The sequence below is a fragment of the Opisthocomus hoazin genome, chromosome 10, assembly GCF_030867145.1.
Source record: "Opisthocomus hoazin isolate bOpiHoa1 chromosome 10, bOpiHoa1.hap1, whole genome shotgun sequence".
NCBI classification, from domain to species: domain Eukaryota; kingdom Metazoa; phylum Chordata; class Aves; order Opisthocomiformes; family Opisthocomidae; genus Opisthocomus; species Opisthocomus hoazin.
Genome location: NC_134423.1, coordinates 32,791,310 through 32,807,815, shown reverse-complemented (window position 1 = coordinate 32,807,815; position 16,506 = coordinate 32,791,310). Strand labels below are relative to the sequence as shown.

The following is a 16,506-nucleotide window of genomic DNA, read 5'->3' as shown; positions in this document are numbered from 1 at the left end:
AGGTGCAGAGAGGCTGGCCGAGCCGTGCCCAGGGCTGTGCCATGCTGCCGGAGCAGGGGGCTCACTGTCCTCGGCCGGAGCGCAGGGCGAGGGAGGGCTGGCCTCCCACAACGGGCCCTGCTGCTCTGTCCTGGGCCCCCAGCCTTGCTGCCAGGAGGGGGGGGGGCTCAGCACAGACCCCAGCCCACAACAGGGGTGAGCCCCGTGCTCAGAGCCTGCAGCCAGGCCCTGCTGAAACAAGCCTGCTGCGATGATGGACAACGGCTACAGCAATGGCGGGCACGGCAGCCTGCGGGCACGGCAGCCTGCGGCCAAAGGCACCGGAGGGCTCTCTTCCCCTAGGTCCTGTCTGTCCCCGAACACGCTCAGCCCGGCCCAGCCCCTGCGCCTGAGCACTGAGGCTCAGCCCAGGCAGCCGGGCTGCAGCAGGAGCCAGCACCCACCGCTGTGCTACCCTAACACCACCAGAACTCAAATCTTTAATCACAAACATTTGCAAGAATTCCCTAAATAAAAGCAAGTTTTTAAAAGCCCCTTTCAGAGCCCACCCTGCAGGCAGGACCCCCCCGGCCCCGCAGAGCCAGGCTGGCCGGAGCACAGCGGCGACTCACAGCGAAGAGGAGCGGCTGGAGCCCGGCGGCAGCGCCTCAGGAGAAGGCCTGGGTGGTGGTGGAGTTCAGGACACGGGAGCTGCTGTCAGATCTGGAAGCCTTTGAAAGTTCGCGCTGCGGAAACAAGAAGTGGGAAACAGGGATGAGGGGAGAGATGGGAGCAGGGACAGAGCTGTGGCTTTAGGGGAAAGCAGGAACGGCTGCAGGGCAGCAGAGAGGGCAGGGCAGGCCACTCCTGGTGATCTGTTTGGGCTCCCACCTCTGCCCTGCTGCAGGAGAGGGCAGAAAGCATCAGCACTGAGTAGCCAAGAAAGAACTGGGAGCTGTCGGCAGCCCAGAAGCGGGGGCAGCTGTTGCCCCAGCAGCCCCAGGCTGAGAAGCACGTCCCTCCGGCAGTGGGCAGGCTGGCTGTCCCGGGAAGCACCGAGCCCAGGTCACTGGGCTGCCCTCAGCCAGGGAAGCAGGAGGACGGGGACAGCCAGGCCCCCGCTGCCGGGAAAGCCTCAGGGGCACGGGGCACTACCCCCAGGCTCAGCTGCCCCCAGGAAGAGGGGCTCGGGGCTGCCCGGCGTCAGAAGGTGTTAAAGCTTGGGCTCAGCCCCTCCCAACAGAAGGGCAGAGGCCACTAAGGGATGTCCAGGCAGCCGGGGACAGCAGAGCCCCCTCCATCAGCAGCCGGGGCAGACCCCAGCCTGGGCTCACCCGGCACACTGGAGACCAGCAGAGGAGGTGGGACAGATGTCGGGGTCCCTTCACAGGCTCAGCAGGGGGACAGGAATCAGAGTCCCGTGTGAGCATGCGACGGACGAGTCTGTGCGGGCAGCAGGAAAAGGATTCCCCCACCTGGGGGGCTGGGAGACCCCCCCCGCCCTCTCCCACAGCCCTGGTTAGGACAGTAACAGGACGCTGCTGCTGCTGCTGCCAGCTGCCCCAGCCACCGCCTGCAGCCCCTGGAGAGGCTGGGGGGGGGTGTGGGGTGTCACCACCCACAGACACGCTGAGCCCAGTGACTCAGGGCGGGAGGGAGACTTTGCTCCAGCAGCCGGGGACAGACCCAGCCCGGGAGAGCGGCCGCACCGCTGCAGCGGGGCCGTCCCGAGGGGCCAGGCCACGTATGGCTTTGCCCCTGCACGGGGCTGGGAGGTGCCCCTGCCCCCAGCCGTTCTCTGGTGGTTGTGTCTGTTCCCCACTGCGCTGCTCGGGGCCTTTGTGCGATGTGAGCAGCGCTTGGCCGCAGCCACCACGCCTCAGCTGGAAGTTGTTGCTGCAGAGCCAACAGCCCTGGTGCCACGGGCACCGGCAGCTCTGCGTGGGGTCGGTGGGAGGGCTGTGCAGAGCTGCAGCCCTGGGGGGTGCTGCGGGAGGGGGGACACAGCCCCTGTGCTGCCCAGCGAGGGGAGGTGGGTTTAGAAGAGGTGAATTACCGCAAATTCAGAATAGGTGCTGGCAACAGAATTAACGCTGTGGTTACGCTGGGCAGGGACTGTGGGGGTGCACCCACCGCTCAGGGTGGTTCCGTTCAGCTGGGACACGTTCTCCTTGTTCCGCTCCCTGTATCCAGGACGGGGGGGCTTCGCAGCCGCACGGCTGGGGGTCCGAGCCTGGCCAAACTGTGGGAAGAAGTGACAGTTAAGATGGGACACAAGAATCAAGCAGAGCTGGGGGAGCTGTGCAAGCTTTGCTGCTTTGCAGTACCGTAGCTTGCAGCTCCAGGAGCCCTCCAGGGTCCAGGGCCCATTTCTGACCCCAGAAACACACAGCACCGCACCCACGTTTTGAAGGTCCCCAGAGAGGGACAGAGGTACGCTAGAAATCTGGGCTGGAGGAAGACTGCCTGAACGCTGCTACTACCCTTCTCCTCCCTCAGGTCCCAGAAATTTCCTGTCAGGGTAGCAGCAGCAGCAGCAGCCCAGCACAGCAGGCTACCGACAGACCGGGGCTTTTGCACCCCCGATGCTGGGCAGGGAGGCAGGGAAGCACAGCGTGACCGCAGCCGGAGCTGTGCCGTCCCAGCTCCCGGCTTGGCCGGGGCTCCCTGGGAAGCTCCTCACCTTCCCTCCGGGAGGTGGCAGCCGGGATGTTGGCGAGTGGAAGATGGTTCCCCCGAAAGCCGAACGAACGGTGCTGTTGGGTGTGGCGCTGGAGATGGAAGTGCCGTTGAGCTGCGGGGAGAAGCAGAGCACGCGTCAGACGGGGAGGAAGCCGGGGCTGCACTGCGCCAGGGAAACCACAGTGGAAGTCCCGGCTGCACGGAGCCTTCTGCCTCCAGAGCACCGCAGCGCAAGAGGCAGGGCCGTACCCAGGGGGAACGGAGCTGCCCAGGGCCCACGCCCCTTCCCCGCCACCCGGACGCTGCCGCAGCACCCGAACCCTCCCCGCGTCTCTGTGGGGCCAGCCCAAGCCCAGGCACGGCTCTAGCCCAGCGACAGCGCTCAGCTCCCGGCGGGGTCCCAGCCAAGCACCCGGGGTCCAGCACACCTCCGCTGCCCCGCAAGCTTTACCTTCCTTACTTTGCCAGGTGTGTGGGGGCCAAGCACCCGCCGCTTGACGGGTGTCCGGGGAGTGCTTCCGTACATCATCTCTGTCTCAATCTGGCGGCTTTTCTTCAGGTGCTGCAAGAGAGATCTGCGCTCACAAACCCGAGCGGAGGAGCAGGGCAGCGCTGGCTGCGCGGAGCCCGCTCGCTGCCAGGGTAGGGCAGGCAACGCACAGCCAGGGCTCAGCCCCCCCAGACACCGACAGCAATGGACACCGGTCCCGCTGCCGGAAGCTGACGACACGCCGAGCTGCTCCTCGTGAGACAGCGAGAAGGCAGCGAGCCCTGGGCAGCGGCTGGGGCAGTTCCCCCCTGCACAGGGCACGGCCGGCGTCCGATGGCGCAGAGGCTCCTCCAGGCCAGGAGACAGCACGCTTGGCTCTGCACTCACCCGCTCCTGCTTCTCCTTCTCTTTCTCCAGGCGGAAGAGCTGCCACTGCTCCATCACGTACTCCATGAACTGCTGCCCCTTCACCAGGAAAGCCCCCTCATGCTCCTGCTCCCAGGCCTGGACCCTGCCATCCAGCTCCTCCTGCAGCTGATCAGGACACAAGGGCAGTGTAGAGCGGCCGCCCTCCTGGAGGCGGGCACCTCCGTGCTCAGAGATGCCCCTCGTCGGCTCTAGACACGGCACTTCTCCTCGGCCAGGGCCATGAAGGCCTGTCCGGGACTCCTTCTTCTTCTCCAGGGCCGAACCTACCTTGGAGAGTGTCTTCTGCAGCTTTGCTCGCTGCTTCTCTTCTTTCAGCAGATTTCCCCCGCGGTTGGCGAAGCGGCTGGGGTCAGTTGCTTTCCTCTAGTGCAGAAGGGAGGTCAGGAGAGAACCAAACATACCGCCCGGTCTCACAGCCCAACACCCCCCCCAGGACACAGAGCCTGGAGGAAGGCACCCCTGCTGCGCAGCCCCCCCCCCCCAAACCACACCAGTGCTCCAGACACAGCTCCCCAGCCCTCCCCAACCCACTGTGCTTCCCCAGCTCCTCCCTGCTCTGCCCCAGCAGCATGCTGCACGCGGGCGCGGAGGTGTGCACTGCTCGGTGACCTAGTGCTGAGCCAGGCACAGCACGCTCCTGCCCGGACGATACCTCCAGCTCCAGGAACAGCTTCCAGTTCTCCTCCCACTTCTGGACAGCCTCAAACAGATCTTTGTGCGTTTTGTAGTAGCTCTTCATCTTCTCCACCTCAGCATCGTGGAGCTCCAGCAGGATCTCTGTGTAGTCCTCTGGAGAGGGCACAACCACATTCAGGAGGCAACCGGGATCCCCGCGCCCCTGCGAGCTGAGGGAGCCGCGCTGGGCAGCCGGCCTGCCAGCAGCTCCCACAGGGCAGCCAACGAGCGCGAAGAGCCGGCACCCACCATCGTAATAGGGGCTGAAGGCTTCCCTCTGCTCCTGGCTGTAGAAGCATTTGTCCCAGTAGTCAGCCAGCTCTGCCCGGATGGCCTGAATCACAGACTTCATGTTCTGCAGCTTCAGCTCCTCCAGACGGTCCACCTCCAGCTGCAGCTGCCGACGAGACCAGAGCACAGACTCAGAGAGGGCAGCATGAGAAGAGGATTCGTCTTCTGCACAAGCCGCCAAGGTGAGGCGGTGGGCAGCACCAACTCGCAGCTCCTCCGCCCGCGAGGGCTCCCCAGCCCCCCCTCCAAGGGCACGGCAGGGTCCTTACCGCTTTCCTGGTTTTGGCTCTGGACCCGGCCGTGTGCACCGCAGAAGTCTCTCTCTCCTCCGCAGGAACCTGCAGCCTTTCCCAGAGCGCGGCAATCCTGGAGCGCAGCTCCGTGCACACAGCTTCGTTCAGGGATCGCCGGGCCTCCAGCTACCGGAGGGAGAGCACAGGGTCAGGGTCAGGGTCAGGGCAGCCCGTCTGCTCCACCGCACCTCGCGCAGCCACGCGCTCATCTTCCAACGCCCCCTTGCAGAAGCTCCCCAGAGCAGCTCAAACACAGGCGTGCTGAGAACTGCGCAGCCGCTCTTCACGTTGCGATGCCAGCTGCTGCCAGGGCCCACCGAGAGCCGCCCGGGCGAGCAGCGCTGCCTGGCAGTGCCGACCTACCTGCTGCAGCAGATTCTGGAGGGCGGCGATGTTGTCCGAGGACAGGCAGAAGGCTTCCTCGTCCTCGCACACCACGTCCCGCTCAAAGCTCGTGTCTGGAGTGTGGTCCAGCTCCTCCATCAGGAGGATGATTTGCCGCTTGCTGCTGACAAACTCTTCCAGCCTTTGCTCCTGGAGGCAACGAGAGGTGTTGGAGACCAGTGAGCAGCCCGCGTGCCCCCCGGCGAGACCCTCGCCCCTCTCCGCTCACCTTCTCGGCGGCCAGGGAGGCCAAGTGGCGCCTGTAGCGGTCCAGGTCCTCCAGGCTGGGCACGGCGTTGCTGTCAATGCAGAATGGGGTCGCGCAGAGGATGTCACACAGGTCTCGATCTTGTTCTTGCAGGGTTTTCAGCTCCTGCTTCCTGTCCCTTTTCTGCTTTAGCATCACTTCCACGCGGGTGCGCAAGTTCTTCTCCATCTGCAGAATGGTGCTCTTTTCCTCTACCTAGAGGAGTTCAGAAATCGGCTCTCTTCTCCACAACTCTCACACACCTGACTCGCGTACTGAGGCTTCTTAAACGCAGACCTGAGACATGCGCCCCAGCTCCGAGGGAGACGTCCCCCAGGAAGGTGCAAATGCAGAAGCAACGCACAAAACGAGATGCTGCGAGACACCCAGCCTCCTCACAGCCACCGCCCCGCGCCCGGCCTGCGAGGAGCCGCAACGCCTCCGGCTCCACCGCGCGTCGGCAAAGGCCGTCTGGGAACCGGCGAGCTCTGGGCTCCCGAGACAGGCGGGCAGAGGCCCGGCAGCAGAAGACCATCACCAGGAGCACCCCAGGAGCGAAGGCCCTGCCTTACCTCGAAGGGCTCCAGCTGGAGCTCCCTGCAGAGGGTGTCGAGCTCCTTCCGGCACATGGCAATGCTCTTCAGCAGGCGCTCCTTCAGGTTCTCCTCCTCCGCCACCATCATGTCCAGCAGGCTCTGCGGCACAGCCGTGGTCAGCCGGGCAGGGCACGGGATGGAGGGCGAGGGGGGACCACGCAGGGAGGGACCACAGACAGGGAGCCACGGCTGGGGCCAGCCCGAGCGAGGGGCCGGCAGCGCAGGGGGCTGCAGCGGTGTCCCCGGGTGCCCCCACCCCACGCAGGTACCCCCGGGTGCTCCCGCAGACCCGGCTGGTCCCGGCCCCGAGGGTCTTGCTGCAGCCGCAGGCCCAGAGGAGGGGGTCCTGGCAGCCGGGAGGGTGGGGATCCTGGCAGCCGGAGATGGGGGGGGTTGTGGGGGGTGTCCTGGCAGCGGGCCCCTCACCTTGATGTGCTTCTTGACGACCTCGGTGCGCTCCAGGCGCAGCTCCTCGGGGATGCCGATCTCCTCCCAGATGTCCCGCAGGGCCGCCATGGCTCGGTTCAAGCACGACACGGCCTCGGCCGCCAACACCTCGCTGAGGGCACCGGGGCCGCCGCCCGTCAGCACCCGCGGCGGGCGCACGGCACCCCCGCACCCCCTGCCCGGCACCCCCGGCCCCCCGCCCGCCCGGGGCCCCGGGCCCCCGGCCCTGGTCCCGCCGCCCAGTCCGCCCCGCACCTCTTCCTCATGGCGGCCGCTCCGCTCTGCGTCCGCTGCTCGCTCTGCCGATTCAAACTCGTCTCCCGGACGCGCTCATTGGCTACCGCCGGCGACCGCGGGCCCCGCCCACAACCGCCGCTCGGGCCGCGCCCCCTCCGGCAGCCGCCTCTCCCTACCCGCCGCTGTCGAGGCCGGCCCCGCCCCAAGCCAACAGCCAGCCAATGACAGCGAAAAGCCTTCGGGGCTTCTAACCAATCACAAGCGAGACCGGCGCGGCTCTGTCACCGTTAACAGCACTCCGCCGCGGGGCGCTTGGGCGCGCGCGCTCGGTATTTGACAGCAACCACGTGACGTCGCGCGGGAGGACCCCGCCCCGCCCCGCCCCGGGCGGCGCCGGAGCGCCACTGCGCATGCGCCTGAGCCCCCCGCCGGCACCGCCCGCGCCCCCGCCCCCCCCGGCAGGGCCCCCCCCCCCCCCCCCCAGGGCCCCCCGGACCCCCGCCGGGCCCCCCCCGGGCCGCAGCGCCAGGCCGAGCCGGGTCTGCGGCACGGAGCTGTTTATTGCGGCGGGGCGGGGCGGGGGCAGGGCCCGGCGCGCCTCAGGCCTTGGCCTCGGTCATGGCCTCCATCAGGCGGGCGCTGTTGGTGATGGCCGTGGTCAGGAAGATGAACTTGAGCCCTGCGGGAGACGCCAGCGCTTCAGCCCCCGCTCGGCTGCGGGCCGGGGCCGCCCCCCGGCTCCCACCCCCGGCAGCTTCCCCCGCCGCCGCCCCTACCTCTCTCCTTCCCCAGGAACCGAAGCGCAGCGATCTCGGAGAAGGTGCAGCCGCCCAGGAAGACGGCGAGGACGACGCGCTGGGACTCCCCGGCAGAGCCGTCCTCCCCGGCGCCGTCTGCGCAGGCAGAGCGCTGTCGGACCCACCGACCCCGGCCCTCCCGGCCCCAGCCCGGCCCGGCCCCGACCTGAGACGGAGAACTCGTTGCCGTTGAGCAGCCGCACGACCTCCTCCAGGCCCAGCCAGCCCCGGCGCTCCAGCACCTGAGGGACGGGTGGGGGTCAGGCGCAGGCCCAGCGCAGGGAGGCACCGACCGGCAGATGAGCACTGCCAGCCCCAGGGACCCCCGCCGGGCCCCCCAAGGAGGCCGGGGCGCGGGGGACGCATGCCGTGCTCCCCGGGGCAGGCGGGCTCACCTGCTCGATGATCTTGCAGCTCAGGGGGACGTAGGCGCCGCTGAAGACGTAAGCCATGTCCCGGGGCACCTTCAGGTCGTACTCGCCATCCACCCGGGGGATCTGCAGAGAGGGGCGATACTCAGGGCACGGCCCCGGCCCCGCAGGGCTGCAGGAGGGATGGGCACTCGGGGCAAGCCTCTGCTGGTGTACCCACAGACCGGGAAGCCCGCAGTGAGCCCCTGACCAGGGGAGAAGCCCCCCTGCTGCCTGGAGCGGCAGCAGCAGCTCTGGCCCCGTGCCCTGGGTCTCTGGGGTGCTGAGCCTGCAGGCCTGGGCACAAAATGCCAGAGCTGTCCCAGCACCAGCGGGCACGCGGGCAGTGCGGCCGGCCAGCAGCCCCATGGGGACGTACCAGCCCCAGCTTCTTGCTTATGGCTCGAAAATTGCTCTTCCTGGCCAACGAATTAAACGCATCTGTGATCTTTCCTGGAAAACAAGATGAGGAGAAGCGGCTCAGAGCCTCAGGGTTAATCACAGCCGATGGCCAAACCCCATTTTTTGGGACAACGCAGCCGCAGGCTGGGCAGGGGGATGTGCAGAGCTCCTGGCTCGAGAAGAGGCCTGGCAGCGGCGTCTGCCAGCCCTGCTGCCACCGTGGCAGAGCCCCCTGCCCGCTCGTGGCACCGTCCCTGCGCCCACAGTGTCCGCGTTCGCCACGTGCTCCCAGCCAGCTCTGAAGCCGCGGCTCCCGACGGGGCAGCTGCTGCCGCAGGGCTCCCCGGGGACTCGCCGGGCGGAGGGCTGGCTCTCACCGGCGGCGCGGTCCGTCACCAGCCTGCTGACTTTGCTCTCCACAGCGGTCAGGGTCTCGCCAGCCGACTGCTCGGTCAGCAGCCCGATGCGCTTCAGGTTGTGGAAGGTCAGCAAGTGCTCGGGCCCGTAGCTCTGGGGAAGGGGGCACCGGATCAGCGCGGACCCCCGGCCGCGAGCAGGGGAAGGTGGCAGGCTGCCGCCTCCCCAGGGCCACTGCTCCGAGCAACCCGGCCGAGGGCAGGGGCAAGCAGAGCCGCGGGCCCTGCGGAGCCCGTGGGGCAGGGGCTGTCCCGCAGACGGCCGAGTGTCCCCGGGGAGCACGGCCGCCCGTCCGACGCAGCGCTGTGCCCCCGGGCGCGCTCACCTGCAGGTACTGGGTTTTGAGGGAGCGGTAGTCTTTGGGGACGAGCCCTGTGGGGAGCACGGCGGTGAGCTCGGCACCCGGCTGGGGGCCCCCGGCGCAGCCCCCCGCCCCGAGCAGCAGCCACCCCACCGTTCTCCGTGATGGACAGGAGGCACATCAGGCGCAGGCTCTCGATGGGTGACACCTGCGTGGGAGCGGGCCATGAGCCGCCTGCGTCCCCGCGTCCCCGCAGCGGGACGGCGCGGCCGGACAGCCCGTCCCTCACCTGCCGGTCGATGTGCTCCTCTATGAAGCTGGTGCTCTCCCGGATGTCGAAGCCCTCCAGCAGAGCTACGGCGCGGGAAGAGGCAGCATCACTGCACCCATCCCCAGGCTCAGCAGCTAACCTGGCTGGAGCCCGGACTCGGCCTCCCTGAGCTCCAGGGAACGGGGCAGGCTTGCAGCGCTGGCCCCCAGCCCACCACGCACCAACCCTTTGCAGACGCGGCTTGACCCCGTTTAGGAGCTGGAGACCCGCCCCGACACAAACGGCCTGGCAGGGCTGCGGCCACGCCGGGGGCACGGGGCGTCAGGCTGCCCAGGCCCGGGGCACGCGGGGCCGGAGGGTGGGGGCGCGAGGGTTGGGACGGGGGTAACAACAGACGCGGGGCAGGGAGCAGCACTCACAGTGCTCAGCCTTGATCATCTCCTGGAAGTCCTGCTTGGTTTTCTTTTTCATAATGGACTCGCAGGCACCGATATCTGCACAGCCAAGAGAGACGGCCGCTTTGGAGGCGTAACAGGCTCCGCACGCAGCTCGTCACCCCAGCCTGCGATGGGCACCTGCACGAAGTCACAGCCTCTGCTCCCCTGCCTGCCGCTCAGACCACCTGCCCATCCTGGGGACCCTTCGAAGCCCCCTCGTGTCCCCAGAGCCCAGGCACCCGCTGCAGGCACCCTCCCCGTGTCCCAGCCCCTGCTCCTACGCAGGCTCAGCAGGCGATGCTCTTGCTTCAGTCCCTTCAGCTCCTGAGACACGAAGTTCTTCATCTGCTTGATGTCCATGCCGCGGCGCCGCTGCGGAAGGAGCGTCCGGGGAGGTGACCCGGCGGGGAGGGACAGCACCGCGGCCGTCCCACGCGCTGGGCCGACACTCACGTCGTACTGTGCCTGCAGGTTACGCGACTTCTGGCTCAGGAAGCCGAACACGCTGGAGAAGTGCTCGTTCCGAATCTGGCTGAAGACCTGCAGAGAGCACCGCAGCCGTCGGTGCCAGGCGTGCGCCCCACGCTCCCCGCGCCAGCACAGGGCCCACCCAGCCCCAGTCCCCAGCCCCCGGAGCTGACGCTTGCCAGCAGCCTCAACAGCGAGACGCGGTGGTCTCCCTGCCAGGGCGGTCGATGGCCCGAAGTACCGACCGTTGGGCCTGCACGCAGGGACCCTGCTGACTGCAGGAGCCGAGCCGTGCCGGACCACGTTCCCCCGTCTCTGTGCCCTGGCCCATCCCAACCTGTGCTCCGAGGCCCAGCAGCACCCGGCCGGTCCCGGCTCAGGCTCAGGCTCAGGCTCAGGGGGGAAATGCCCCGCTCAGCCTCTCCCGGTGCCACCCGGGCACGGAGCGTGCGGGGAGCTGCTTTCCCCGAGGCACGCAGGGACTCACTTTGTCCTCGGCGTTGAGCAGCACCTTAATGCTCTTGTCAGAAGAGGTGACATCTGGCCCGAAATCCACGCTCCCTGCAGAGAAGGATGAGGAGCTGCTTTGCCCCAGCCAGTGACATCCCAGCACACGCTGGCCCTGCTGCAGAAGGCAGCAGAGATGGGGGATGCCCACCCAGCCGCTCGCTCAGACCGAGGGCCGTCCTCCGGCAGCACCCAGCACGGAGACCATCCCCGCGGGGAACAGCCTGGGCTGCGGCACGCAGGCTCTGACGACGCTGGGCACAAACCCCGCAGACCCTCCGTGTGCGGAGCCCCGTGCCGCCCCGGCGACATACCGCACTTGATGCGGAAGGTGTCGTCCACCAGCCCCTCGTAGACCACCTGGGAGCACAGCGCCGTCACGTAGTCCGTGTCTGCAATGAGAGCCGGCATCCGGCTGCCCTCCTGCTCCCCTGCCCGCTCCCCTCGCCGCAGCCAGCCGCCCCGCTTCTCCCTGCAGCCAGCACCGGCCCTGCTCCCGGCCCAAACCGCTCCTCCCTGCCCTGTCCGTCGCCCCTCGCTCCAGCCTACCTCTGTCCATGAGGAAGATGTTGCCGATCTCGGGCTTCCTGCCCTGGCCATCGCCCTCGCTCTCCTCCTCCAGGTCCCGCCACAGCTCATAGCTCATCTGCGACGGGCAGAGCGTGCCAGGGCCGGGGGCAGCAGCCCGGCTCCCACCACGGCGCGCAGCCTGCCCCGCACCAGCCCCCGCACCGCTGTGCCGCGCCGGGGCAGCCAGGGCGCAGGCCAAGGCGTCCCACGGGGACAACCGGCTGCCGCGGGCCGGGGGCTTGCTGAGCGAGGCTGGGCCAGGCACGGGGTGCTCCGCAACACCCCGACAAGGAGCCGATGGCCGCAGCCGCCCTGCCGCCGCACGCGCAGCGCTGGCCGGGGACACAGGACGGCCGTGCCCGGTAAAATCTGCCGAGCCCCCGGGGCTGCCCGGGATGGGGCAGCAGCACGGTGCCACCTCTATGGCGACGCGGTGCCACGCGGCTGGCGGGGCCGAACCCCGCGAGCTGCACCCCTTACGGGCACCAGGGACGCTTCCCCACACGCCAGCCGAGCCCGCGGTGTGGGCCGTACCTTGGCACACCTGCCAATGCCGTAGGCCCTGCCGAAAGGGCCGTACAGGGAGTTCAGTAACTGCAGGGCTCGAGCGACGGAGTTGATCCAGCGGTGATCTCCCTCCTGCGGGGACCACGAGACGTTGGGGAGTGAGTCCGGGCAGGCTGCTGGGAAACGGCCGCCACGTCGGGGACTCGGCGGGAGAGGGGCTGGGGGTGACGCGGGCCCTGGGCTCGGCACTTCCAGAGGGAAGGAACGTGCCAGGATGCCCCGAAGCTGCTCGGATCAGCAGGGGGGCTGCGTGCGGAGGCATCACAGCCCCTCAAAGCAGCCACCCCTGGCAAAAGCCACCCTGGGACAGCAGGGAAGGGCCTGCGGTGAGGGCTGAGGGGACGGAGTGGGATGTCACGCATCAGCCCTCCGAAAAAAGCTCTTCTGTCCTGAGCCCAACAGACGAGCAAGGGAAAGGCTGCGACCCCGCAGGGCAGCGTCCCGCCCGCATCGTCCCACTGACCAAGAAGTAGTCGCGAAAGAACTCGGGCAGCTCCATGCTGATGATGTCTTCGTCCAGGGGCAGCAGGTAGAAGGACCATTCGTCGCAGGTGACATCTGAGTTTGGGACAGGGAAAGGCGACAGTTACCCAGCCCTCGGCGGAAGCAGTCCCCAGAATCGCGACATCCCTGCACAGAGCTCTGGGGAGCCGAGAGACGGGGCCTTTCCACGGGGGTCCGTGGCAGGACCACCCCCCCTCCCAGGAGACGGGGCGAGGTGTCGACGCTGCGGCAGGCACACGGCTGCGGGCAGGGAGCCGGGCACGAGGGAACCTGCGACTCCTGCTCATGGTCCTGCCCCTGCAGCACAGGGACCCCAGTACTGGGACCCGACTGGGATTCTGCGGTGTCAGAGCTGCCACGAGCCGGCCCTTGAGGAGGGGAAGGGGCCGGCACCGCAGCCCCGCTCACCACCAAAGACTCCCTCTTCCTCCAGCACCATCTCACATGCGTAAAACTGGAAGAGAAGGAGAGACCTTCAGGGCCCAGTGGGCTCCGAGCGCGCAGGCAGAGCTCTGGCAGGCGAGGGGACCGGCTCACTCCCAGGCACTGCCATGTTTGCTTTTAATTAAATGTTCCTGGGTTAGAAACGAGTTTTGGTGCCCATAGAAGGGGTGGGCGAAGGGTGGGCAGACATGGAGCGACGGGGTACGCAGCAGCAGAGCACGGGCAGACTGACCTTTTGGGGGCTGAAGATAATCTTGTACTTCCTGCTCCTCCCTGACATCTTGTCAGCATTGACAATATCTGCGGACAAAAACCGTGCAGGCTCTGCCCACCCCCCGCGCCAGCACAACTCCTCTCGTCTGACAAGGTGCAGGGACCCACCCACGTCTCACAGGACCCAAATACCTCAGGCAGGGAGAAAAACCCCAGCACAGGGCCCGTCTGCCAAGGCTGCGGAGCTGCCCAAAGCCCTTCCCAAGCCCGCCGGACGCCGGCAGCCCAGAGCAGCACGGGACGCTCCCCACGAGGCAGCCGCACCCGAGCCCCAGCGCGGGGCTGAGGCGTCAGCGGGCGATGGCCAACTCACCAGCGATGTACCTCATCGTCTTGACCCGCGGCCGGACGAGGAAGCAGAGCCTGCCATCACAGAGCGACGGAGGGGGCTGAGAGGCCCCTCGGCCCGGCCCTGCCTTCCCCGGCGCCTTCCCCTGGCAGCTCTGCCTGGGGACCCGTCCAGACCCTGAGCCAGCAGAGGCACCCGCTGCCCCCCGGCCCCCCGGCCCTGGGACTCACTGGTCGCTGGTGCTGAGAGCCGGGCGGCTGTCCACCTTGTACAGCTTGTCCACCTCGTGCTGCTGCGGGGAGAGGCCGGGGTGTGGGCGGGCAGCACGGCAGGGCTGGCAGGGTGGGCAGTGTGGGCAGGGTGGGCAGTGCGGGCAGCGCAAGGCAGCGGGGCAGTGTGGGCAGCACAGGTAGCATGGGCAGTGCGGGCAGCAGGCAATGCAGGCAGGGTGGGCAGCAGGCAGGGCGGGCAGTGCAGGCAGGGCGGGCAGGCAGCAGGGGCACTGCAGGCAGTGTGGGCAGCAGGGGCAGCGTGGGCAGTGCAGGCAGCAGGCAATGCAGGCAGGGTGGGCAGCAGGCAGGGCGGGCAGTGCAGGCAGGGCAGGCAGCAGGGGCAGTGCGGGCAGCAGGGGCAGCGTGGGCAGTGCGGGCAGCCAGCAGACGCAGTGCAAGGCAGCAGGGGTAGCATGCGCAGCAGGCAATGCAGGCAGCGTGGGCAGGGTAGGCAGCAGGCAGTGCAGGCAGTAGGCAAGGTGGGCAGCACAGGCAGCACAGGCAGTGCAGGCAGCATGGGCAGTGTAGGCAGTACGGGCAGCAGGCAAGACAGGCAGCAGAGGCAGCACAGGCAGGGTGGATAGCACAGGCAGCAGAGGCAGCGTAGGCAAGGAGGGCAGCAGGCAAGGCAGGCAGCAGAGGCAGCACAGGCAGGGTGGGCAGCATGGGCAGGGCAGGTAGTATGGGCAGTGTGGGCAGTGTGGACAGCATGGGCAGGGCGGGTAGCAGGCAGGGAAGGCAGCGCAAGGCAGCAGGGGCAGCGTGGGCAGTGCAGGCAGTACGGGCAGCGTGGGCAGTGCAGGCAGCACAGGCAGTGCAGGCAAGGTGGGCAGCGCGGGCAGCGTGGGAAGGGCGGGCAGCACAAGGCAGCAGGGGCAGGGTGGGCAGCAGGGGCAGCGCGGGCAGGGTGGGCAGCAGGCAGCCACCCGTCCCGTCCCGTCCGGCCCGGTCCCGTCCCGGCGGTACCTTCAGGATGGAGACGCTGGCGATGCGGTCCAGCGGGCTCATCAGGTCGGCCTCGATGAACAGGTCCTTCTTCCCGGGGAGCTGGGGGCGGGCGGGGGCTTGGGGCCGGCGACCCCCGGGTCCCTGCCGGGCTGCGGCGGGGCCAGGCGCCCTCCCCCGCCGCTCCCGGTCCCGGTCCCCTCCCTCCGCCCCCCCGCCGGTCCCGGTCCCGGTCCCGGACCTGCTCCAGCACGTAGATGAGCTGATCCCGCGCCAGCCGCTTCAGGATGCCGAAATCGGGGGGCTCGGGCGCGTCGCGGCGGGCAGCGAACGCCATGGCGGAGGAGCGGGGAGGACCGGAACGGAACGGAACGGAACGACGGACACCGGAACGACGGAAGCACCCGTCGCCATAGCAACTCGAGGAGGCGGAACCCTCGGTTCCCGCACACGTTTATTGCCCGCCATTCCCCCCCCCCCCCCCCCCCCCATCCCGGTGCCGCCGGTGGTCACGGCCCCAGCCCCCGCTCCTCGAAAAGCCGCCGCAGGGCCTCTTCCAACGGCGGGCTCGTCCCCCGCAGCCCGGCGACCACCTCCGCTGCCCACTGGAAATACTCCTGCACCCGCTGCGACGACCACCCTGCGGGGACATGGCGGCGGGGGTCACCGGTGTGGACGCGCTGCGCCGAGAGCCTCCCGGACCCGGTGCCGCCGTACGGCGGCACCGGGTCCGGGAGGCTCTCGGCTGAACGTCTCCACCCCGTTCCCCCAAAACCCACCCGGTGTGGTTGGCAACGGGGGGGGGGGGGTGTCTCTACCTTCGGGGGTGCAGTGGTTCAGGTCTCGGAGGTTGTAAAGTTTATCGGCCAGTTTGACCAGTTTGGCTCGGGGGCTGCTGGTGGGCGCCCGCTCGATCTGCAAGCGTTTCCGTTCCGATTTGGGTAGCGTCTTGTCATCCGTCACCTCCTCCACCACGCGCCTCACCTCCTCCCCGAAGCGCTCCTCGATCTCGGTGAAGGTGGTGGCCGTGTCCTCCACCGTGTCGTGCAGGAGGGCGGCCTGGGACGAGGGGAGGGGGACAATCGGGGGGTCCCCGTCGTGGCGGGGAGCGGGCAGGGGAGGGTGGGGCGTTACCTGCAGCACGACGATGTCGGTCACGCCGGCCTCGTGGGCCAAGATCCGCGCTACGCCTGCGACGCAGAGGGGAGAGGTGGGAAGGGGGGGAGCGGGCGGCTGCGGGCCAGGGCAGCGAGGGGTCCCCCGAGATCTGCCGGGGAGGGGAGGGGGGCACCACGGGGTGAGAGCCTGGGGCAGGCAGGTCCCCGGGGGTGGCAGGGGGGGTGCGTGGGGACAGGGACCCCCGGGCTGGGCAGGGCAGCAGCGTGGGGGGAGCCCCCGCGAGAGAACGCGGGGCTGGGGGCGGGGGTTGGTCAGTGGTCCGCGGGCTCCGATCCCCGGTCGGGCGGCGGGAAGGGGCCCGGGGCGGGGCGGGGAGGGGGTCCGCACCGATGGGGTGGTTGATGTAGGGGGTGCCATCGGGGTCCTTCCGCCGCTGCCCCTTGTGCTTCCCGGCCGCGAAGTGGGCGGCCTCCAGCAGCATGGCGGCCTCCGAGCCCATGGCGGCCCCGACCCCGCGGCGCCGGCGGCGGAAGCAGCGCGCGGAGGCGGGTCCGGTCCGGCCGTTTATTGCCCGCCGGGCCCCGGCCCGCCCAGGCCCCGCGGCACCCGATACAGCAGCGTCCCGTCCGGCGCGCGCACCTCGCCACCCCCCCCCGCTCCCGGTGCCGCTCCCGCTCCCGGTGCCGCTCCCGCTCCCGGTGCCGCGGTCAGCGCCGTCCGGTCCTGCCGCAGGCGGCGGCGCGGCGGGGGGCAGCCCCGGCCC

At 69.0% G+C, this 16,506-nt stretch overlaps 3 protein-coding genes across 6 annotated transcripts; all 3 read right to left on the bottom strand.

Moving 5' to 3' along the window:
* Window positions 1-637: 637 nt before the first annotated feature.
* Window positions 638-7,017, bottom strand: PRC1 (protein regulator of cytokinesis 1). 3 transcript variants are annotated; one of them, XM_075431322.1, is made up of 14 exons: window positions 6,769-7,017; window positions 6,493-6,625; window positions 6,043-6,165; window positions 5,453-5,686; window positions 5,203-5,373; window positions 4,816-4,965; window positions 4,505-4,652; window positions 4,233-4,369; window positions 3,848-3,943; window positions 3,539-3,685; window positions 3,113-3,223; window positions 2,663-2,773; window positions 2,036-2,221; window positions 638-725 (listed from the first exon to the last, which is right to left on the bottom strand). In XM_075431322.1, the coding sequence occupies exons 1-14, from the start codon at window positions 6,777-6,779 to the stop codon at window positions 648-650; spliced, it is 1,836 nt and encodes a 611-aa protein (XP_075287437.1). In that variant the 5' UTR covers window positions 6,780-7,017; the 3' UTR covers window positions 638-647. The 3 variants fall into 3 exon arrangements, with proteins under 3 accessions (XP_075287437.1, XP_075287436.1, XP_075287435.1); XM_075431321.1 differs by having other exon boundaries at window positions 2,113-2,221; window positions 6,769-6,859; XM_075431320.1 differs by having other exon boundaries at window positions 3,122-3,223; window positions 6,769-6,859.
* Window positions 7,018-7,273: 256 nt separating this feature from the next.
* On the bottom strand, window positions 7,274-15,063 carry VPS33B (VPS33B late endosome and lysosome associated). Its single transcript, XM_075432043.1, has 23 exons — window positions 14,866-15,063; window positions 14,646-14,726; window positions 13,638-13,699; window positions 13,432-13,481; window positions 13,078-13,145; window positions 12,810-12,855; window positions 12,361-12,455; window positions 11,865-11,969; window positions 11,310-11,406; window positions 11,075-11,152; window positions 10,741-10,814; window positions 10,239-10,325; window positions 10,067-10,157; window positions 9,768-9,842; window positions 9,367-9,431; window positions 9,231-9,285; window positions 9,102-9,148; window positions 8,737-8,869; window positions 8,337-8,410; window positions 7,943-8,044; window positions 7,714-7,789; window positions 7,527-7,643; window positions 7,274-7,429 (listed from the first exon to the last, which is right to left on the bottom strand). Exons 1-23 carry the CDS (start codon window positions 14,959-14,961, stop codon window positions 7,350-7,352), a joined length of 1,854 nt encoding a protein of 617 aa, XP_075288158.1. The 5' UTR covers window positions 14,962-15,063; the 3' UTR covers window positions 7,274-7,349.
* Window positions 15,064-15,117: 54 nt separating this feature from the next.
* Window positions 15,118-16,333, bottom strand: HDDC3 (HD domain containing 3). 2 transcript variants are annotated; one of them, XM_075431869.1, is made up of 4 exons: window positions 16,131-16,333; window positions 15,759-15,814; window positions 15,443-15,632; window positions 15,118-15,264 (listed from the first exon to the last, which is right to left on the bottom strand). In XM_075431869.1, the coding sequence occupies exons 1-4, from the start codon at window positions 16,240-16,242 to the stop codon at window positions 15,134-15,136; spliced, it is 489 nt and encodes a 162-aa protein (XP_075287984.1). In that variant the 5' UTR covers window positions 16,243-16,333; the 3' UTR covers window positions 15,118-15,133. The 2 variants fall into 2 exon arrangements, with proteins under 2 accessions (XP_075287984.1, XP_075287983.1); XM_075431868.1 differs by having other exon boundaries at window positions 15,443-15,683; window positions 16,131-16,329.
* Window positions 16,334-16,506: the final 173 nt, after the last annotated feature.

What these genes read in the sequence shown, in the direction of transcription:
- PRC1 (XM_075431322.1), bottom strand. An exon ending in CCTCCCTGGCCGCCGAGAAG is followed by an intron (nt 5,374 to 5,452) that starts GTGAGCGGAGAG and finishes CGTTGCCTCCAG; the next exon opens with GAGCAAAGGCTGGAAGAGTT. An exon ending in TCCAGAATCTGCTGCAGCAG is followed by an intron (nt 4,966 to 5,202) that starts GTAGGTCGGCAC and finishes TCCCTCCGGTAG; the next exon opens with CTGGAGGCCCGGCGATCCCT.
- HDDC3 (XM_075431868.1), bottom strand. Translation starts at nt 16,242, where the DNA reads ATGGGCTCGGAGGCCGCCATGCTGCTGGAGGCCGCCCACTTCGCGGCC. An exon ending in CTACATCAACCACCCCATCG is followed by an intron (nt 15,815 to 16,130) that starts GTGCGGACCCCC and finishes TCTGCGTCGCAG; the next exon opens with GCGTAGCGCGGATCTTGGCC. An exon ending in GAACCACTGCACCCCCGAAG is followed by an intron (nt 15,265 to 15,442) that starts GTAGAGACACCC and finishes ATGTCCCCGCAG; the next exon opens with GGTGGTCGTCGCAGCGGGTG.
- VPS33B (XM_075432043.1), bottom strand. Translation starts at nt 14,961, where the DNA reads ATGGCGTTCGCTGCCCGCCGCGACGCGCCCGAGCCCCCCGATTTCGGC. An exon ending in GCATTGGCAGGTGTGCCAAG is followed by an intron (nt 11,407 to 11,864) that starts GTACGGCCCACA and finishes TGCCCGTCGCAG; the next exon opens with ATGAGCTATGAGCTGTGGCG. An exon ending in GCATCGCCTGCTGAGCCTGC is followed by an intron (nt 9,843 to 10,066) that starts GTAGGAGCAGGG and finishes TTGGCTGTGCAG; the next exon opens with ATATCGGTGCCTGCGAGTCC.